General features: G+C 27.7%; 3 protein-coding genes across 3 annotated transcripts; 2 read left to right on the top strand and 1 right to left on the bottom strand.

The window, feature by feature from the left end:
* Positions 1-14841: 14841 nt before the first annotated feature.
* Positions 14842-16679, top strand: KVR01_012860 (uncharacterized protein). Its single transcript, XM_044792303.1, has 3 exons — positions 14842-15591; positions 15694-15838; positions 15901-16679. The coding sequence occupies exons 1-3, from the start codon at positions 15220-15222 to the stop codon at positions 16290-16292; spliced, it is 909 nt and encodes a 302-aa protein (XP_044638016.1). The 5' UTR covers positions 14842-15219; the 3' UTR covers positions 16293-16679.
* A 346-nt stretch (positions 16680-17025) lies between these two features.
* Positions 17026-18177, top strand: KVR01_012950 (uncharacterized protein; the record flags this gene model as incomplete). The annotated part of the gene is made up of 1 exon (XM_044793694.1): positions 17026-18177. The coding sequence occupies one exon, from the start codon at positions 17026-17028 to the stop codon at positions 18175-18177; it is 1152 nt and encodes a 383-aa protein (XP_044638106.1).
* Positions 18178-18956: 779 nt separating this feature from the next.
* KVR01_012955 (uncharacterized protein) lies at positions 18957-22030 on the bottom strand. Its single transcript, XM_044794469.1, has one exon. It carries the CDS (start codon positions 21670-21672, stop codon positions 19273-19275), a length of 2400 nt encoding a protein of 799 aa, XP_044638111.1. The 5' UTR covers positions 21673-22030; the 3' UTR covers positions 18957-19272.
* Between the last annotated feature and the right edge of the window lie 559 nt (positions 22031-22589).

The raw sequence follows: 22589 nt of genomic DNA, 5'->3' as shown, positions 1-22589 counted from the left end.
AGATATTTAAAATACTAAGAAACTTTAAGGCGCTTTTAAATAGGAATTTAGCAAACCTTAAAAGAAAGGTAAAGTAATTTTTTATTTATTTTAATATAAAATAATTAAAAGGTAAAACCTTTATTAAAAATTTAAAAATAATAATATTTAAATAATAAAAGGCTTATAATATATTTTATAAATATAAAATACTAGAATTATAAACTTAATTAAAATGCTAACCTTATTTTACTTATATAAAATTATTAAGTAGATTAACTAATATAAAATTTATTTTAAATAAATTTATTTGCTTTTATTTTATTAATAAATAAGCTATTATATAAATATTTATATATATATATATAATTTAGTATTTAAAAAGGTTAAAGTTAGTATAGGTAATTTAACTTTTTTTAAAATATTATTAGCAATTTTTATTTATAATAATAGTAAATTTAGGCCAAAGCTTATTAGGGCCATTTAAATAATTAATATTTTTAATTTTAATACTTTTAGCATTATTAATACTAGAAAATAGCCGTTAATAAAATAACTTTAATAATAGCAATTTATTATAGCTTATATTATAACTACTTAAATAAGTACCTATTATAAGGGCATAATAGTTTCTATTTATTTAAATAAACTTTTATAATTTTAAATTTAAACCTTTTATAAATAAAAATATTATAAACTATTTAAAATGCTTTAATAATATTTGCTTTTTTTTAAATATACTATTTAAATTAGCTTTAAATATATTAAAAGGTTTGGTAGCTTTTTTAAAAATAGTTGCTAAAATTAACTTTTATATAGCTAATATAAGCAATTAAATAAATTAAAAACTTAATTAAAAATATATTTTAAAATAAAGATATTAGCTAATAATATACTTTTAATTAATAATTTAAATAATTTATATTAAATTATTTTATTATTAATATTAATTTTTATAATATATAATTTATAACTATAATTAATTACTTTATAAACTTAATTAAATAAATAAAAAGCTAGCTAGAAACTTTTAAAAAGCTTTTTTATATTATAAAATAATTAGCTTTAAATTATAATATTAAAATAAAGTATTTTTTAAAAAAATGGCTATAACTAATAAAATATTTATAAAATATAATAAAAATATATAAAATAAAATCCAATAAAACTAAAAGGCTATTAGATATAAGGCTAAAATAAATATTAAAACCATTTAATAATTATATAATTATAATAAGTTTATACCTCTTATATTTTAAATAATGCCTATTAATATAGTTAATAAAAATATTTATAAATACTAAAATATATTAAAATTTATAATAATAAAACCTATAAATTTAAACTAGCTTTAATAGGCTAGTTAATTAATATTTAGCTAGCTATAATAATAAAATAAAAATATATTATTTTTAATAGTAATTTGCAAATATTAAATTTTAAAAACCCTAATAAGTTCCTAAAAATTAAAAATTTAATTAAATAATTTAAAAATAAAAATAGCTATATTTAAATAGTAAATAAAAAATAAACTAAGCAATTTATATTAAAGTAAGATATATATGGCATTATAAAGTATAATATTAACTAAAAGCGCTTTTAAAATAGGTAAAAATTATAAAGGTAAGAAATTAATAATTATTAATAATATAAGTATTTTATATGCTAATATAAAAAATAATAAAAATTTAGCTATAATTTAAAAAATTTAAAACTATAAAGGATAATTTAAATAATATTAATAGTTAAACTAATTTGCAAATTAATATATTATAAAAAATAGTATAAAATAAATTATTATAATTGCCTAAATACTAATTATTTTACTATAAAATATTTAATACTAAAATTAATAAAGAATAAAAGGTTTTATATTATAAAAACTATTTAAAAATTAATTTTAACTTAAATTAAAAATAAAGTATAATAAGAAATTATAAAACCCTTTAATTTTATATAGTTAACTATTATAAGTTAATAAAAGGAATTATTACTTATATTTATAAAATCCTTAAATATCTTTTTAATAAAAGTATTAATAAAGTTTAGATATTTAAATATATAAATTTAATTAAAAAAATAAAATTTATAAAGAAAATATAAATTTAGCTATTAATAAAATATTTTATAAATTTTAAAAGCTTTTATTTTAATTTATAGCATAATTTAAAATAAGTTGGCTTAATTATAATGGCTAATTTAAAAAGAGAAATTTAATATTTTAGTAAAATACTTATACCTAAATAAAAAAGCTAGACAGGTAATAATATTATATTTATTAGTTAATTAGCTAAAACTAATATTAATAGGGTAAAAGGAAAAGCTAAAAATTACCTTTTTATTTTATATAATAAAGAACCTAAAAAATACTTATAAATATTAAACCTTAAAAAGTTTATTTAATAACTTTTATAAATTTAAATAAATTTATATAGCTTGAAAATATTTAAACTATTAAGCTAAAAGCTAATTTTATAAAATTAAAAAGTTAAAAGCTAAAATTAAATAATTAAATTTTATATTAATTTTAGGACTAGTTATTTTATAATTTTTAAAATACTTAAAAGTTTTATTTAAAATAAATTTATTATAATTTATTTAAAGCTAGATAATTATATTATTAAATATATTTAAATAGTTTAAAATAAAATAAAAAAATAATATATATAAGTAAGAAACTAGTAGTTAATACTAGCTAGGAAATAATTTATATGGCTTTATTTATTTCTTGCCTTTTAATAGCATAAAATATAATTATAATTAAAATCTTAAATATATAAAGGGTATTTAATTTTTTAAAAAGTAAGGGCTTTCCAATTTTCTTTAAGTTAATATTTTTATAAATAATAAGCCTAGTAATAAAGTTATTAATAATAAGATTACCAAGCTTAATACTATAATAAATTAAATATTAAATAAATATATAGCTTAAATTAACCTATTATTTATATAGTTTGGTGGCCTAAAAATATAAGCATTTTAAGCACTAATTAATATTAGCATAATAATAAATATTATTAATGTCTTTATATATAATAAATTTTATTATTTTATATTTTTTTTTAATTACTTTTAATAGCATATTAATTAATATAATTAAAATAATAAAACAAATATATATATAGCTAGATATTAAAATTATATACTTTTTTATAATTAATTAAAAAGAGTTAATTATAAAGTTTTATTAAAAATATCTTTTTAATTAAATTAAAATAATATTTATTTATTTTTAAAAGGATAAAATAAAAATAAATTTTAAATTTAGTAAAATTTAACTTATAGCTATAATTAGTTTAAGTTAACCTATAAAATAATTTAAATAATTAAAAACTAATTGCTAACTTTAAATTAAAGAAATTATTAGTAATAAAAAGTTTTTAATTAAATTATTGTTAGAAAAGAAATATACTTATTTTTTTTATATTTAATATTTTTATTTTTATTAAATAATTTTGCTTTTATTAAGGCAAAATTAGTAGTTATATATAAAAAAATTTAATAATAATAAAAGAAGTATAAATATAATTATTATTGGCCTATATATTAATAGGCTTTTATATATAATAGCGGCTATATAATAAAGGGTTTAAATACTTTTTTAATTAATAAATATAATATATAAGGCGGTTAAAAGGAAAGTTAAGCCTATTAATAAATTTAAAATAAATAAATTAATATTTAAAGGGATAATTTATTAGAAAAAAAAAGCTTAAAAAATATAAACTATATAATTAAATATACTAATAATAAAATATAATTAATAAATTAAGCCCTATTTTATAAAATTACTATTAAGCTTTTAGCTTATAAATAAATAATAAAATACCCTATTTAAAATAAATTATAATAACTTTATAAAGGCTAAAAAAATATATTTTAATATTTGCTTATTAACTTAAAAGCTTTAGCCTAAAATTAGTTCTATTTTAGTAAAATTATTTTAAAAGTTATATTTAAATAAAATTAAAATTATTCCTTATAAACTATTTTAATTTTAAAATATTTTAATACCCTATACTTTTAAAATAAAGTTATTAAAATGCTTAAAAGTAGCTATAAAAAAGTATTTAAAAGTTTAAATTATTATATAAAAATAAATAGTTTCTAATTATAAAAAAATAAAAACTTAAATTAATTAATAATATATAAAAATATAATTAGTTTATAATTAAAAATATATTTATTTTACTTTTAATTAATTAATTTTTAAGAGTTTAGCATATATTAAATTTTATTACTTTTAGATATTTTTTAAAATATAATTAAGTTAAATTAAAGGAAAGTAGCTAAAATATAATAACTTTTTAATATTTTTAAGGCTATTTAAAATAATAATATTACTAATAAAACTATAAATTTAGTAGCCTAATTTATATTATTATATAATTTTATTTAATTTTATTTTATAAATTTATTAAGCTTTTATAAATAATATTATTATTAAAGAACCTATTATAATATATTATAATAAAAAGTTTTAAAACTTTTTAAAGTTTAATACTTTATTATTAAGTATTTTATAAATTTTAATAAAGTCCTTTTAATATAGAACTTATAAGGGCAATAATATTTATATTTAAATTAAAATAATATAAGAAATAAGTTAATATTATTAAATATTTATATAAAATAAATAGCTATATATTTTAAAATAAAAAATATATAAAATTTAAAATAAACTTATTATATAAGTTTAAAAATATTAAATTTTTAAAAATAGCTAGCTATTATAATTATTAAATTTAAAAATTTATATAAATTATATAATTATTATTTAATTTATAAAAAAATACTTTTTTATTAAATGGAATTAAAATAAAATATAATAAAAACTAACTAAAAGCTTTTATTAAAATTTATTTTTATTAGCCTTAATTATAATAAGGCTATAAAAGAAATTATTTTAATAGTAAATATAAATTTTATAAAATAAAGAGTAGTTTTAATATAGAAAGTTTTAGCTATTAAAAGCTAGCCTAATATAAAATAGAATTTAAATAATAGTAAAAGTAAAATATAATATAATAAAAAAATATTAAAAAGTACTTTATTTAATAAGAAAATAAAAATTATCTTTTAGCTATTAATTTATACTAAAAATAAATATAAAAGTATTAATAAACCAAATTAATAAAAAATATTAAACGCTTAATGCTTTAATTATAAGGTAAATAGTAGTTATTAAACTTTTTAATTTTAAAATATAATATATTTTAAGTTTAAAAATTTAATAGTAAATATACTTTTATAACTATTAGCCCCAAAATAATTTAATTATAATTTTAATAAAGATTTAAATAATTAGTATAATATATAAATTAATGCTATTAATTTTAAATAGGTTGAAAGCTATTTTTAATAATTACTATAAATGAATAATAATTTTTAACTAATATGTAAATTTTCTTTTATATAGTATTATTTCCTTATAATTTATTCTAATTATAGCTAATAAATTTAAAGCTAAGGCACTAAAATATTAAATAATTAATAGTTTTTATAAAAGAAAAAGAAAAATAGCTAAGGTAATAAATAGTAAATAATTTAGCTTTATAAAAATAAATTATTTAAAATTATTATATATTTTATAAATATAAAGCAAGAATATAACTATATATAGAATTTAATATTATTACTATTAGAAGAAAATATATATTAAGGTTTAAAAGTTATTTTTAATTATTTATAATATATATAATTTAATTTAAAAATATATAGCTAGGAAATTATATTATTAATATCTAGCCAACTATTTTTATTATTAAAATTAATATTTAGTACTTATTTTTATATAAAAAAAACTAATATTTTATAAAGGTAAAATATAACCTTTTAGGCTTTCTATTTAGCCAACTATTTAAAGTTGCAATTATACTTAAATTAAAAAAAATTTTTATTAAGAAAATTCTTTTTAAAAAAGGTTATTCTTTTAAAGTAACAATTAATAGTAGGCCCAAAAATTAATATAAATTTAAGGTACATTTTTAAATACTTAATATCTTTTATATTTAAATTTTAAAATATAACTTATAAGCAAAGATTATTAAAAATAGCTATTATAATATTATTTAAATATTAAAAACTTTTAAATTAAAAAAAAATTAGGTTATTATTTTAAACTTGCTTTTTATAAATAAAACTTTTATATAATACTTTTATAAATATATACTATTTTATTTTATTTATAAATAAAATTTAATTATTTTATTAAAATAAAAATTCTTATATAAAGAGTTTTCTTTTAGGATTTAAATTAGTTTATAAAAAAGCTTTTAATTTAAACTAAATATATTTAAAAATAAAGTAAAAATATTTAAAAGTAATTAAAGCTATTAAACTTTTTGCTAATATAAAGCTAAAAAGGAAAAAATGCTATATATTATTAAAAATAATATTTAACTAAAAATATAATTTTTATTTATAATTATATATAAAAATAAATTATTTAATAAAAATAAAAATAGCCTATTAATAAAAGGTTTATTTATTATTTATAAAGCCCTTAATAATAATATATACTATTTATAAATTTTAAATAAAGTAGTTTTATAAAGAATATTTATAATAAAAACTTAAAATTATTTATTAAAAATAAAAAGCTAAATATATAATATCTATTTATGCCTATATTTTAGAAAATATTAGTAAAAACTTAAATAAAATCTTTTTAAATAAAAACTTAACTACTTAAAACTACCTTACCTTTATTAAGACTTATAAAACAACCCTTTTAGGTTTTAAAATTTAATTTATTATTTAAATAAAACTTTTAAATAATTTTAAACTATTTATATACTTTTAATACCTTTTATTATTAAATAATAAAATTTTTAATTTAAAATTATTAATTCTATTTTTATTTTTATAATTAATAAATTATTTAATTATTTATTTTTAATATAAAGAAAAGCTAAATAAAATAAAGCCTATTAATAACTATAATATATTAAAATTTTATTAAAAAATTTTTAATAATTCCCTATTTAATTATTTTTATATTTTATTAAGCCTTTAACCTAATAAAAAAGGGATATAAATTATATTTACTTATTTATTTATTTTAATTTTTTTTTATATTATAATATTATATTTATATATTTTATTTAATATAATATATTTATTTTATTTAATTTTATTAATAATTTTAAAACTTATAAAATTTTATTATAATATATAAAATTTTAACTTTTAATAATGTTTTGCTTTATTTAGATTTAATATTTGCCTATTTATTTATTAATTTTAATTTTTATTTTTATTATTTTTATTACTTTTATTTTTTATTATACTTTTAAAATTTATTAAGCTTTTTTATTATTTTTTATTATTTTTTATATATTTTATTTAATTAATTATTTTTAAAATTATTTTAGCTAAAATTTAATATATTAGCTTTATAAAAAGTATTAACTTATAAAACTATTAAAATTAAGAATTAAATAAGAAAAGGAGTTATATTATTATAATTTGTTTAATAATATATTTATATATATATATATTAAAGTTTTTATAGTTATATTTATAATTTAACTTTATATAATAAATATAGTTTATATAGGTTTTATTTATTATTATAAAATAAAAATATAATAAAAAAGGGTAATTAATATAAAATAAAATTACCTTATTATATTTATTTTTATAAATATAAATAGTTAATATATAATAGTAAGTATAATAAAAATAAGGAGCTATATTTTAGTAACCTTATAATATAACTAATAGTAATTAATATTGCTATAAATGAATAAATATTTATTAAAAGTATTTTTAAAAGGGTGGAATTTAATATAATATATAAAATATTTTATATAAGTTAATTAATATAAAGGGTAATAAACTTATTAGCATTATAAAAATATTATTTATTAGTTTAAATAGCTTATTAATATTATTTAACTTTTAAATATAATAAAAGTAAATTTTTATTTATATTTATAATATAAAATAAAATAATTTAATTTATAATTTGCTAATTAATTATTTAAATATTTATATTATTTTTAATAGGTAATTCTTTTATAAATCAAATATATTTAATATTAATATTAAACTTAATTAATTATTAAAGGTTTAAATAAATAACTTTATATTTAGTTTATTTATTAATATTATTAGAAAATATAATAGAGGGTTTATAAGAATAAAGTTATAAAGTTAGAATTATTATTATAAAAGAAAAGAAAAGAAGTTAAAAGTTATATAAAAAAAAAAAAGTTTAAGTAATAACTAGAAATAATAAAAGCTATAAGAAAAAGTTAGTAATTTATTTAACCTACTAGTTATTTAAATAGATAACTATTTAAAATAAGCTAATAATAATTCTAATTGCTTATAAGTTAGTAATTTAAAATGTAACTTTTAATTTAATATAACTAACTTTAATCTTTTTTAATAATTATTTTATAAAAAACTATAAAAGTTTTTAATAGCTATTAATAATAAAACTTAAATAATTTCTCCTTTAAATATTAAATAAAAAAGGTTACTTGTTTTTATTATTGTTAAATATATTTAATTTTAATTGTTATAATAAAAGCTCTAATTATTTATAGTCCTTTTATTAATAACTTTTATAATACTTTTTTTTTAATTAATTATATAGTATTCCCTAAAATTATAGGCTTTTTTATATATAAAACCTTTTTATTATTTAAATTTATTTACTCTATTATTTAATGTGTTATTATTAAATAAACTTTTAACTTTTTTATTAAATTATATATTAGCCTAAAATTACTTTAATATAGTACCTTTAAAAAGTAATAAAATAAAATAATTTATATATTTTTATATTTGCTTAAATAATAATAAAATTTTAAAAATAATTTAAATATTATATAATTAATTTAGTAAAATTTTATATTTAGTTAAATTTATTAAAAATGTTTTCCTCTTTTATATAAATATAACCTAAGGCCTTAAATAAAGTATATTATTAACTACTTTTTCTAATCTATTAATAAAAATAAATATAAAATAGAATTTATAGTATCTATTTGGTAAAATATCTTATACTTTTTATAAACTAAAAGAATTTATTTTAAATAATTAAAACTAATTAATACTTATATTTAGGTTAAAATAAGTTTTTTAGTTAATATTTATAAAATATAGTTTATATTATTAATATTATAATTAAATTTATTAATAAGAAAAAGATATAATAATTAGAAATATAGTATTTAACTTAAAAATAAATAGCTAGTTACCTTTATTACTTATATAGCTATTAATAAGTATTATATATTTTGTTAGGCTAATTGTAAATTTAAAAATTTTTATAGTTAATTTAAACTATAAAGGCTATAAAAGCTTTTAATAATTATTATATATGGCTAAATAACTTTATTTGTGTATATTTAAATAAAGGGAATTATAAGGTACTTGCTTTTAGTATAATATATCTATTAAATATTATATAATTTTTAAAAGTATTTAATAGTAGCCTTTATATTATTAATAACTTTTAAATACTTTTTTAAAAATTAAAAATTATTTTATTTAAAGGCTTTTATAAATATATAAATTAAATAAAAGCCTTTTATTTATAATAAACCTTATTTAAAATATAAAAATAAAAAAATATAATAAAAATATAATAGTTATAGCTATTTAAATAAAACTTAAAAGTAAAGATTATTAACTTTATTAGCCTAAAAATTATAAGTTTTTAAATAAGGTAAATATTATAAAAAATAATATTTTTAAAATAAAAGCTATTTTTATATTTAATTATAAATTAGTTTTTAATTTAACTTATTTATTTTTAAGTTTTTATTAAAAATAAAGTTAATTTATTTAGTTATAAAAATGCTTAGTTTTAATTATAACTATATATTATTTTATAATTAGTTAATAACTTAAATTTTATTAAAAACTTAAAATGTTATTAAAACTTTAATTTATATAATTATTGACCTACTAGCCTATATTTTATTTTAAAATAAATTTTTAAAAACTTTATTATTAAATATATTTATATAAAGCTTTATAATAAAAGTAAAAACTAATACTTTTAAATATTATTTATATATATAAAAGTGTTTTTTAAATTAAATAACTTTTATAAAAGCTATATATAAAAATAAGTATTTATTATATACCTTAAAATATAGAGTATTATTCCTTTTATTACTAGTAATAATAATAATAATTAACTTATATAATTTTATAGTTTTAAGCTAATTAATGCTACCTTTATTATAATAGTTAATATTAGCTTATTATTAACTTAATTATTCTATTAGTTATTCTTTTAACTATAAGAATTATAAATATTACTTTTATTTAAATACTTTAGCTTTATTTATAATTAAAATAAAAATATAATATTTACTAATAAATAAATTATAATATTAACTTTTAAAAATAGGTTTATATAAAAGCTAAAAAATTAAAATATAAAATATAGTTTAAAAATTAAATAAAACTTATAAAAATAATAATATATTTTATAGCTTTTAGTATATTAATTTTATTTTTAGGACCTAACTTTATTTATTTTTATATTTATATTATAATATTTTTAATACTTTTTAATATTTTTATTTATATAAATATTAAACTTATATTATTATTTATATATTTAAATATATATATGCTAGTAGAGATATAAGTTAGTAAGGGCCTTTATACTTATAAATACCTTATATAAAAATACTTATTTACCCTTTTTTTAGGTAGTTAAAAAAATTTAATTTTTTTTTATTTTTTTTTTAAATATATTTAAATTAAGAGATTTTTATTATCTTCCTTTATTCTATATAGGTACTTCCTTGGGCCTATAGTTAAGCGCTTAACTAGCCTATTTACACTCTAATTTAGTATAATATATATTTAAAGATTAAATATAATACTAAAATAAATAAAATAAATAATAATTTATATAATTATAATATATTAAAGAGAATATATAGTAATATAGTTAATTCTTTTAAAAATATTTATAATAATTATAAATATTATATATTATTTTAAATAAAAGATTAAATACCTATATATAAACCTATTAAAGTTTAAAACTAAATATTAAAATCTTTTAATAAATATAAAATATAATAAAAATAAAATAAATAAAAAATAAAAGAATTTAATAATAATAATAATATTAAATATATTAATAAAAATTTAAAATAATATTAAATAATAATAATATTATATATAATAATACCCTCTTATATAAAAGAACCTAATAATTTTATAAAAAAGGAATTTAATAATACTAAATAAAATAAAATACTTATTATTATAAATTAATTTACTATATAAATTATAAAAAAGCTATTATATTTAATATATATTTATATAATATTATACTCTAAAAGATTTAAAATAAAAACTCTATATAATCTATTATATAATTATAATCTACTTATAAATTATATTAAATTATAAAGATTTATAATATATTATAATAATAATAAAAATAAAAATAAACTAAACTTTAAAATAAAAAAGTATTAATTAACTTTAATAAAATAATAAAATATATAAAATATATACTAATAATAAAATAATATAAATTAGAAATATAAATATTTTAAAAGGTAAATATATTATAAATAAAAATAATAATTCTATATTTAAAAATAAAGAAATAAAATTATATAAAAATAATAATAATAATAATAATAATAATAATAATAATAATAATAATAATAATAATAATAATAATAATAATAATAATAATAATAATAATAATAATAATAATAATAATAATAATAATAATAATAATAATAATAATAATAATAATAATAATAATAATAATAATAATAATAATAATAATAATAATAATAATAATAATAATAATAATAATAATATAATAAAATATAATAAAAATTCTATATAAATTACTATCCTATATTAAAAGAAAAGGATTTTATAAAATATAAAGCTTTATATATTATAAAGGATATACTATTAAATAATTAAATAATAATATTAAAAATAATATAAAACCTTATATATATTAACTATAAGTAGAATAAATAACCCTTTAATTTAAAGAAAAGTACCTTATTAAATAAAAGTTATAAAAATAAAATTAATTTATTTACAAGTTAAAATATATATAATATAATAAATATAAATAATATACTTAATATTTATAAACCTTAGGGAGAAATAAATATTTAAAAGAAATTTATAAATAACTTTAATATAATAAAGCCCTATTAAGTAACTAATAAATTAAATAATATAAGGTTTTAATTAAAAATTAAGAGTAAATTATTTAAAACCTTTACTATAATCTATAAATTAAAATATAAATATTATTATTAATAATAATAATAAATAAAAACTATTATATATATAATTATAATATAAAAATATATTTTATATTTTAATATTAATAAAGAAATATATATAAAATTACTTTTATATATATAAAAGATAATATAAAATTATTAAATAAAACCTTATATAGTTTAAAATAAAGCTCTAATTTATAATATAAATATTTAAAAAGAATTAAATAAATTAAAATTTAAATTCTACCTTTATAATAAAAATATTTATAAATAATAAAGAAAATATTATATTAATATACTATATTAATAATATAATAATAATAAATAGTAATAATAATAAAGTTAATAATATAATAAATAAAATAAAAGAAATTATAAATATAGATTATTAAAGAAAATTAACTTTTTTAGGAAATAATATAATAATAAATAAAAGAAAAACTTTAACTATAAATTAAAATAAATATATTAATAAAATATTTAAAAATTTAATATAAATAATAATAAGAATATAAAACCTAAATTAACTCCTTTTATATTAAGAAAGAAATTAATAAAAATATAAATTAAACCTTAAAAATAAAATAAATAATTATTAAAAATAAAATAAATATTATACTATTTTTAAATCTAAAAGTTATATAAATATAATATATACTATATATAATTTAATTAGATATATATCTAATTTTAATAAAAATATTTTAAAGAATTAAATAAACTATAAAGTTATTTATTAAAATTCTTTAAATTATTTAAAATATATAAATATAATAAAAATTAAATTTATATAAATATTTAAATTCTAATTAAAATAATAATCTAAATAATAAATAATCTATATTTAATTATATATTTATATTATTTAAAAATAATAAAATAATTAACTCTATAAATTATAACTTTTAATTATAAAAATATCTATATTAAGTAATTATAAAACTAAATATATAGCCTTAAAAACTTTTAAAAGCTATATATTTATATAATTTATTAGAATATTTTAATATAAATTTAAATTTAAATTTAAAATTAAATAAACCTATTATATATATAAATAATAATATTACTATTAATTTAACTAAAATTAAGTTTTTTATAAAAATTAAATATATAAATATAATATATTATTATACCTAAAACTTAATAAAAAAGAGTTAATAACTATAAAATATATACCTTTAAAGAAAAATATAGCTAATTAATATATTAAACTAATTAAAAATCATTATTTATTAAATTTAAAGAATTATATAATTTAAAAGAAATTTAATAATAAGTTTAATACCTTTATTTATTAATATATTATAAAATAAAATTAAAATAAAAATTATAATACTCTAAATAATAACTTATAAAATAATATAAAACTAATAAAAGTTTAAATAAATAAATTTTTATCTTAATAACTTATATAGTATATAAATTATATACACTATATACATTATATATAAAATATATAGAAGTTAAGTATATAGTTTAATAAAATTATTATATAAATATAGTTTTATAAATATTATAATATAAATATAAACTTCTTAACTTAAATTATAAAAATAACCCTATAAACTATAAACCTATAAAATAATATAATAATAATATAAATAACCTATATAAAATAAATACTAAATAAAAATAAAATATTTAAATTATAAAACTTAAGTTTAAATTATGCCTAAAGTAAATTTTTAAGATTTTTACCTATATAATAGTATATTTTTCCTATAATAAAAGTTTTTATTACTAATAAAAGTACTATTTTCCTTTATATAAAAGGTTTTAATATAATAAATAGTATATTTTTCTTATATATTAGTTTTATTATTATATAAAATAAATTAATTTTTTCCTTTATAAAGGTTTATAACTTAATAAAAGTAGTCTTTTCCTTAAAAATTAAGGTTTTTAACTACTAAATATTTTTATATATTTAATTATATATATATATATAAATAAATATATATATATAACTTATAAAGGGTTATAAAAATATATTTCTAAATAGTTAATAAAGAAACACTATTTTTATATATATAATTACTAAAAACAATTAGACTATAAAGGGCTTTATTAAACAAAAGTATTTAAATATTAAATAAAGGATATTTAATATATAAATAAAGGGGTAGAAAGCCTATTAGTTAATAGTTAGAATTTAATACTATTCACACTCAAATTCTTAGAGGGTAGAAGCCAAAGATAGCATGAATAAAGGAGAGCAAATACCAGATCACACCGGAAAACCCGCCTCCGAGCTGGACAGTGAGCTCGCACAGCCCCAGTGGTCAATTCGAGTACACAGCAGGAGGCCGGCAAAAGCACTGAAACCTGCAGGGCCAGACGGGCGCTCCAAGCTGACTACCAAGACTGATTGGCCTGCTCGTCTTACACGGCCGGGCCGGCCACTCAGCGAGGGATCAAACGTCGCCCCGCGTTGATTGGCTATGAAGGTCTGGATTTTGCCCTCGAACCCCTGGCCACGGCGAATGTGGGCCAAACAACAGCATGGCGCACCCAAGGTCGAAACCATCATCAATTGAGCCGGCCCCTCGCCCCCCTCGGCCGTTGTGCGACTAATCCTCCACCAGCCCGCAGCTACTCCTTTGTTTCATTGGGGGCACAAATCCAACAATGGCAACAATGAGGCCGAGGGCTTGTCTGGTTTATGTAAATAATGCATCAATAGCTGCACTTTGCCACCTCCTTTCTCTCAAGGTGCCTAGATGCTCATCTCATCTCACGTTTGGCATCGGGCTCATATAACTAAGCCTGCCTGACTTACACTCACTAGCTCGCTCGCCCACTCACTTCAAACAGTCAAATCCACCGACAGCGCAGGCGCCGACTTCACAATCCTTCCATCCACGCATCTTCCCGCACCTCGGCAATTCATACGCTTGTCAAGCATTCACACTCATTTCTGCACGCTCTTTTCGACCAACTCAGCAAACATTACCTACCCCAGCTATCCCTCCTTCGCAAGATGGCCGCTACACACCGGCTACACTTCGCACTGGCCCTCCTGGCCCTGCTGTTCGCACGGCTCTCGATCGCAGGCGAGCTCGTTGCCCGCCATATCGAGCTGGTCTCGCCGCAGCCTTTCGTCTTCAACGAGTTTGGCCCCACCAACCCCCTCAGCCCGGACGGCTCCGACTACCCTTGCAAGAACCCCCAGGGCCAGGACCTGAAGGTGGCTGGCGGCGCCCCCACCGAGATGGCCATCGGCCAGGACCAGACCATCTCCTTCAACGGGACCGCTGTGCATGGAGGGGGCAGCTGCCAATTTGCCCTGGCTGAGGGGCTGGCGCCGACCAAGGATTCTGTCTGGAAGGTGATCCAATCGATTGAAGGAGGAGTGAGTAACTGCACAGTCCCTACCTGTGTTGGAAGCCGTTTGTGGCAGAAGAGATGGGCCCCACAGAGTTGTTTGTTGTTGACTAACTTGCTTTCTTTCCAGTGCCCGAAATCTAACATCGAGGGAAACCTAGAAGACGGCCAGTCGCCAGATGAGTACACCTTTTCCATCCCGGACGACTTCGCCCCAGGTGATTACACCTTCGCCTGGACCTGGGTCAACCGGATCGGAGGACAGCCAGAATTCTGTAAGCCATCAATCCCTCCCTGCCTTTTGCCCCAGATCAACAGAAAGCTAACGCCCCAGCAGACATGAACTGCGCCCCCATCACAGCCACAGGAGGATCATCCGGCTCGCGGCGCATAGTCAAGGACCGTCGCCTGGCACACGACCGCCGGCAGCAGCAGCAGCAGCAGTCCAGCTACCCAGACCTCTTCCTCGCCAACATCGGCGAGGCCAGCAACGGCTGCGACACGGCCGAGGCCCTGGCCCAGCAGGTCGCCATCGAGTACCCGTCCCCGGGGGCCAACGTGCTCACCCCGAACGGCGCCGAGGGCCTCTTCAAGCAGCCCTGCGACGGGAACCCGCGCAATAGCGGCAGCGGCGGCTCTGCCACCGGCGCTGCTGCCGCTGCCGCGCCGTCTGCGACTGGTGCCTCTGGACAGACGGGATCGGGCGGCGTGTCAGGAAGCAAACCCTAGGAGGGGGCGTGTACTGATGGGCACCTGATCTGTGTGGGAGGTACGCGGTTTAGCATCTGTACGGGAGGGCGGTGGACGCCGTCCCAGGCACTGGCGTCCAATAGCCGGTGCAAGGTTGGGCCGGCGGGTGCTGGATTAGATGTCACTGTTGATTAGATAGTTCTTGGCGGTGTTTGTGCACCTAGGCTGAGCCTAAGACTTTAAGTCGAACATAGAGACTAGAGAGGTATGTTGTCTCTAGCACAGATATGAGACCCGGTGGATATCACCTAGGTATCGTTCTTCTTTTGATGAGGTTTCCCAGGGTTTCCAATGCTGCATGTGAAACAGTCATGGAAATTCTCCTCTATTACTGGCATAAGTCAGGCCACAGTGGTATAACATTTTGAGCAGCTATGTTGTCCGTTGACCTGCAAGGCTCTGTCTTAGAGGCGACGGCTGCAAACCAGTCCGCCCCGGCCGTAGGCTACTGAGTAGTTGGCACGAAACAGCAAGAATTGCTCGAAATTGCGGCTTATTCAAACACGAATATATAAAAGGCGTCCCTAATTCGTGTGAATTCGAAGCAAATTGCGCTAACAACTTAAACTTTCAAAATATCAGACCCAATCAATTCAGACATACCGACGTCCTCAAAACAACCTCATCTCTCATAATAGGAACCCTTCGCCTATTCCAACATTAAAACCTACAAAAACACTCACATCAAATATACCAGTGAAAGGACACAAACATGTCAGAGTTCACAAAATTCCCAGCGCTATGCCAAGAGCTACAGGACATGATCTGGGACCAGGCCATCCGAGACGATGAGCCAGCCGCCCAGTTCTTCACCCTCCACGACGTCTACGAAGCAGACTGGATACTCCCGATAGGCCTCACGGTGCCCAACAGGTCGTGGGGATCCGGCAACAAGTCAGCCTACACGATCGACTCGGGCCTCTGGACCGCCTGCTGGGGGTCCCGCCTCCGCATGCTGCACCGCTTCAGGCCGGCCGAGACCAGCGCGATCATGGCGAGGCGCGGGCCGGCGGGGCCCCAGGCGGCGCGCGAGGTCTCCCGGCGGCCGACGGCGTCCGTGACGATGCCCTTCCGGCGCGACGACACCGGGGGGCAGTGCTACCTCACCATCAGGCCCACGCAGGACCTGCTGTACTTTGACTTCGCCCCGGGGGGCCCGTGGTTGGCTGACCCCTGGAGTAGCAGCCTCGTGTATAGCAGCCCGATGTTGAAGTGGCTCCCCTACCTGCGGGCGTTCAGGTGGGAGCAGCCCAACGCGATTTGGGGCTGGGCCTCGCCTCCCCACGTGCGCCATGTCGCCGTCAAGTACGATCCAGACTGGTGGTCCCAGCGGGAAAGCCGCCATTATCTCGACATCGACTTCCAAGAAGAACGTGGGGCTGCGGCCGGGTTCGAGGTGCTCTGGTTCGTCAACTACTCGCTGCGGCGCAGGTACCGCGCCGACGGCCGCGGCGACCGCCAGACCTTCCGGGCCGGCGACGACCATGAGTTTGTGGAGGTCCTGGAAGGAGACGACGAGTGGTGGGGACCAGCGTCATCTGGAAGCGGTGCTCAGCCGAGCTGTCCCGAGGTGCACAAGATGGCACTGGAGATGGAAGAGCAAATGTCTATCGACTCGATGATCGATGAAATGAATGCCATTGACCTAGAGAGGCAAGCGCAACAGGACGGCATCGCGAATGATTTCGTGAACAACCTCAGGACGGACCGTCCTGCACGACAGAAGCCGCATCGGGTCGGAGTCCTTGCCTATGTCAAACGGGGTTCTGAACGAGATTTGCCCACAAAGAGCGAGCACATGCGTCTTACACGGGTCAGAAGAAACGCCGTAATGGATGATTGGAGCTCCCCGGACTATGATTAACTGACAGTGAGTGTTCTGGGAGAACAAGACGCACTGGCATATATCACACGCATGCACACGGGTTGAATTTCGTCATTCCAGCAGTGTCTTCAGTGCCTCTTCGACCCACAAGTGGTTTCCTAAATAGTCGCTGGAGACGCATCGAATTCTAAGGTTTAGTCGAGGGAGGAAATTGTTCGGTCCAGAGACGTGCAAAAGGACATCGAAGCCATCTCGATCAGATAGAACCATAATAAACAAACTATTAACAGAATTGCACTCCACGTTAGGCCAATGTTGCTCCCTCGCCCCCTCGCGATCGCACCCAATTCTTTCACGGTCCTTGGGCAGCCCCTGTGAGACGGATGCGCACACAATTCACGGAGTCTTGAAGGAGGCCCCCTGAGAGCCATGAGGAAGAATCATTACACAGAGCAGCTTTGCCGGCTACTCGTGTCCACGATTCTAGCTACCTAGGTAGTCACCTGGGCAGCGGCGCCGTCGGGAGCGATGCCCAGGTGCCTTCCCACCTAGCCTTGTCTCTGCGGCGCGAACCTGAGGCCACGTGCTCGCACATTTCATTCTCTCTGCAAAATCATTGGCACTGTGTTTTTTAAACGTTAGGTCTTGAGCATTTAGCACTGCATGAAGGGGCCAAGTATGTCTCCGGACTTATAAAGGCAGTTACATTTTACATAATGGGGAGTAGAAACAAAACCCAACTACATGTAGCAGTCGTCCTTCAGGATCGATCGATGCCATTTGTGATCTTCTTTTTGGATCACATTCGCCTGTCCAATCTGTCCAACCTCGGTGTGTATGTAGATGCTGTCATTACTGCTCGTTTTAAAAGGTTTTGTTTTAAATAACGCTGGAAATTCTGTCCGATACATGCCCACTGCTAGATCATCAAAGAAGGGTTGCGTGATGTTACAATAGAGCCCATATGGGTTATCGCACAAGATATCAACCCAAGGGTGTTTGGCCGCTGGGAAACCTATAGAGTAGTGTCATACAAGAGATGTTTGGGGGCTATATTATAAGAGATGAACCCAACGCAGTATATATCAATTGATCTTGGCCAACTTACAAGAGAAGCCCACTATCAATCAACAGCTATGGTGAACCGGCAGACTTCCGCCTATAAATACCATCAATAGTATAATCCTTCTGCGGCCCACTAACAGCATACCCAATCCGCCACTCCCTGAGGTTCACAGCATTGAACACAAACTCATACTTGACGTCGTAAAAGTCCTCGACGCAGAGGTGGTCCGACCGCGCCTGCCACCCCTCGCCGCCTTCGCCGCCGCCAGAGTAGTCGCCACGGGCGTGGCCCTCGGGCACGAGGAACTCGATCTCGTGGAACAGGTAGTCGGCCCTCGCCTGCTCCTCCCCGCGCCGCGGGTCGTCCCGCGCGAACCCGTCGCCGGTGCGCGCGAACCACACGCTCAGCTTGTCGGCGGCCTCGTCGTACCGCCAGACGTACCGCCTCGTCGCGCGGAAGGCCATCCCGTTGGTCGCGGTGAACGTGCCCTCCTCGACGTAGAGGTACTCCATCCCGGGGTCGTCGTCGTCGTCGTCGTCTTTATCAACCTCGTCGTCGTCGTTGTGCGCAGGGGCTTGGTCACCACCATTGGTGGCGGCTGCGCACTTCCTCCCGTCCGCGGTGCCCCGCCGGAGGAGGAACCGCGCCGTCCCGCTCCAGTGGCCGCTCGGGTGCGACGGCAGCCTGGAGACGAGGTCGCGCTCAAGCTGCCACTCGCCCAGGAGCGACCTGAACACGGCCCTGGCGACAAATTTGCCTTTAGCCAGCCCCGAGACCGCGGTGTCGTTCGTCTGCCGCAAGCTCCTATCCACCTCAGCGTGCTGCGCGGGCGTCAGACCCTTGTTAGCGTAGCGCGCGGGCGTCAGGATGTCCATCGGCAAGCCCGCCGGCGGCAGCGGCGGCGTCTCGCCGGCCGTCATGAAGATGCCGAGGTCCAGCGCCGAGGCGAAGTCGTGCATCAGGAAGGGGTAGTCGCCCATCGGGAACTGGGAGGCCCGGCCGTCGCCGCGGAGGGCGGCGAAGCGCTGGATGGAGGTGTCGGACGCGAGGGCGTGCTGCATCGAGGGGCTGAGCCGCCCGCCTGGTTGCTGCTGCTGCTGCGCCCAGAGCTCGGTGAGGAAGCGCGCCTGCATCTCCATGACGCCCCAGTACGGGCTGCGGTAGAAGCCGACGAAGCCCAGGTTGGGGACATCGGGGTGGTGGGTGCCGTGGAATGCGAGGAGGACAGTATTGTCGAGGTTTGAGGGGTCGACTGCCAGCTTCTGTTGGATTTCTGGAGGGAGGAATGCGAGTGAAGGAGCTGCCTCGAAGCCGGTGGCCAGGACGATGGCGGCGACATCGGTGAGATGTGTGCTGTCGCTCTCGGACGACGTTGGAGAAATAGTGGCAGTGTTCCCAGAGATCGAGGACAGCTTTCCCTTGGAAAGCTCAATCAAACCGGAGCGGACAAAGTCCATGTACCAGTCGCTGACGGTGAGGTAGGGTGGGCTGGCAAGGTCTTCATCTGTGTGAGCAAGGAGCGGCGAGAATTCAGACTGGTCAGTGCCAAGCACGCTCTTGTAGATGCCATTGAACGTCTGAGCCGCTTCCACACCGATATGGCCCTGGGTGTTTGTGATGGGCTGCGCTCGGTTCGCCAGGTTGTATGAAGAGAGGTCGAGGGGTAGGAATGGCGCCGCAGGGCTGGTGACAACAGGGGTTGTGTAGAGCGGGAAAACCCAGACCGGCCGTTGGATAACGTGATGTATCTTGTACTTCTCGATCCCGGGGATGCGCCTTGGGCCTGCAGAGTTGACCGCAGAAGAGAGATGTGAGCCGATGGTGCCTGCGATCTCAACGCCAGACATCTGCCCACCGACCACGAGGATCTTGCCGCCGTCCCCGGACGCACCCGGCAGCAGGGTCTCGAGGTCGCGATACTGGCTGCTGTGAACCACGGGGATCCCATGCGCTTCTCTCAGCCCTGAGACCTGAGGCGTAGCGGGTTTCCCGAAGAAGCCAGAGGCGATGAGGAGGTAGTCGTACTCGTTCTCATCAACGACCCCGTCCTCCGACCTCGCAGTCACGCGCCATCTCCTCCCAGGCTCCTGGTCCAGGGGCAGCGCCTTCTCCACCTTCCACCCCAGCCTCAGCCGGAAACGATCCTCCTCAAAGGCGCAGTACCTCCTCAGGTACCTCTGCAGGTACCTCCCGACCTGCCACGCCCTCGGGAGCTGCGGCGCCCTGCTGTCCCAGGCTAGATCGCTGAACTGCACGGTGTTGCGGCTCTGGTTGAGCACCATGAGCGGGTGCACGAGACCTGCGCCATCGGCCTTGTCGACGGGCCAGAGACCGCCGATCCGGGGCTGGGCGTCGTAGACGGTGACGGAGAAGCCGGGGTCGGAGCCGGGGGCGTGGTGGAGAAGGGTCTTGGCGGCCACAAGACCCGAGGGGCCTGCGCCGACGATACACACTGTCTTGGGTGCCATGAGACGATTCAGCAATGAGGAGGCAGGGCGGGATGCTCGCAGGTTGAGCCGGGGAGCCAGAACCACGACGCTCAACGAGAGGCTCAGAGACCGGGAGATATGCGGCTCAATGATCAAAGCTCTCGATCCAGCAGAGTTTCACACGAGGCCCGTCAGCACAGCGTCATGACTGGAGCAACACGACAGAATGGGTCTTGGAATCGCCAGTCGGTGTGAGCAGCATGGAGACACCGGCGGGTGATCTCACGTAAGGTTGTTAGCGCTGTGCGATCCTGGCACGGGAGAGACGACGACAGAGATCTTGAGGTGAAGTTGACCAAGACGTCAACAGCTGATGATTACATAAGCGACAATTGACTCATCCAAGTCATGTCTCCCTGACGGTCCCTTTACGAACTGGACCACATCCCAGCACACCCTTTATCGATATCTTTTTGACGCAGAGCCTTACCTTCCTCACTTACATGATACTCCGAGACGTGTGTGCGCGGCAACATGTTTATCCTATAGTGTCACCAGGAGGGGAGGATCAAGAACTAAGAGCCGCTGGGAAGCCACGCCGTTTATTTAACTCGAACGAGCCATCACGGCCAGTGGGTACCGTGACATATAGCGCCATCAATGAATAGCTGATTCCACTTGACGCGAGCACGGATGTCTTAGCCCTAAGCGATGGCACCTGGGGCTTTGAACACAAAATCCCAAGCGAATTGGTGCACATGTACCTACCTGCATGTGGGTATGTAAGAGGCCAAGATACACGCCGAGGCCTACATCGACCAGCTTGTTTCCTCCTAAAGGAGCTGTCAGGACTTCTCAGTCTGCTCCGAGCCAGAAGGGGGCGGGGGCCGTCCCCTCTGGCACAGACAAACCCAGCGAGCATATCTTCCGACGATGCCGTCGACTAAGAACCTACC

Source organism: Diaporthe batatas (assembly GCF_019321695.1).
Source record: "Diaporthe batatas strain CRI 302-4 chromosome Unknown Contig00022, whole genome shotgun sequence".
Classification (NCBI taxonomy): domain Eukaryota; kingdom Fungi; phylum Ascomycota; class Sordariomycetes; order Diaporthales; family Diaporthaceae; genus Diaporthe; species Diaporthe batatas.
Note: the sequence above shows the minus strand (reverse complement) of the source record. Positions and strands in the feature narration are given on the sequence as shown.

What these genes read in the sequence shown, in the direction of transcription:
- KVR01_012955 (XM_044794469.1), bottom strand. Translation starts at nt 21,672, where the DNA reads ATGGCACCCAAGACAGTGTGTATCGTCGGCGCAGGCCCCTCGGGTCTT.
- KVR01_012860 (XM_044792303.1), top strand. Translation starts at nt 15,220, where the DNA reads ATGGCCGCTACACACCGGCTACACTTCGCACTGGCCCTCCTGGCCCTG. An exon ending in TCCAATCGATTGAAGGAGGA is followed by an intron (nt 15,592 to 15,693) that starts GTGAGTAACTGC and finishes CTTTCTTTCCAG; the next exon opens with TGCCCGAAATCTAACATCGA. An exon ending in CGGAGGACAGCCAGAATTCT is followed by an intron (nt 15,839 to 15,900) that starts GTAAGCCATCAA and finishes ACGCCCCAGCAG; the next exon opens with ACATGAACTGCGCCCCCATC.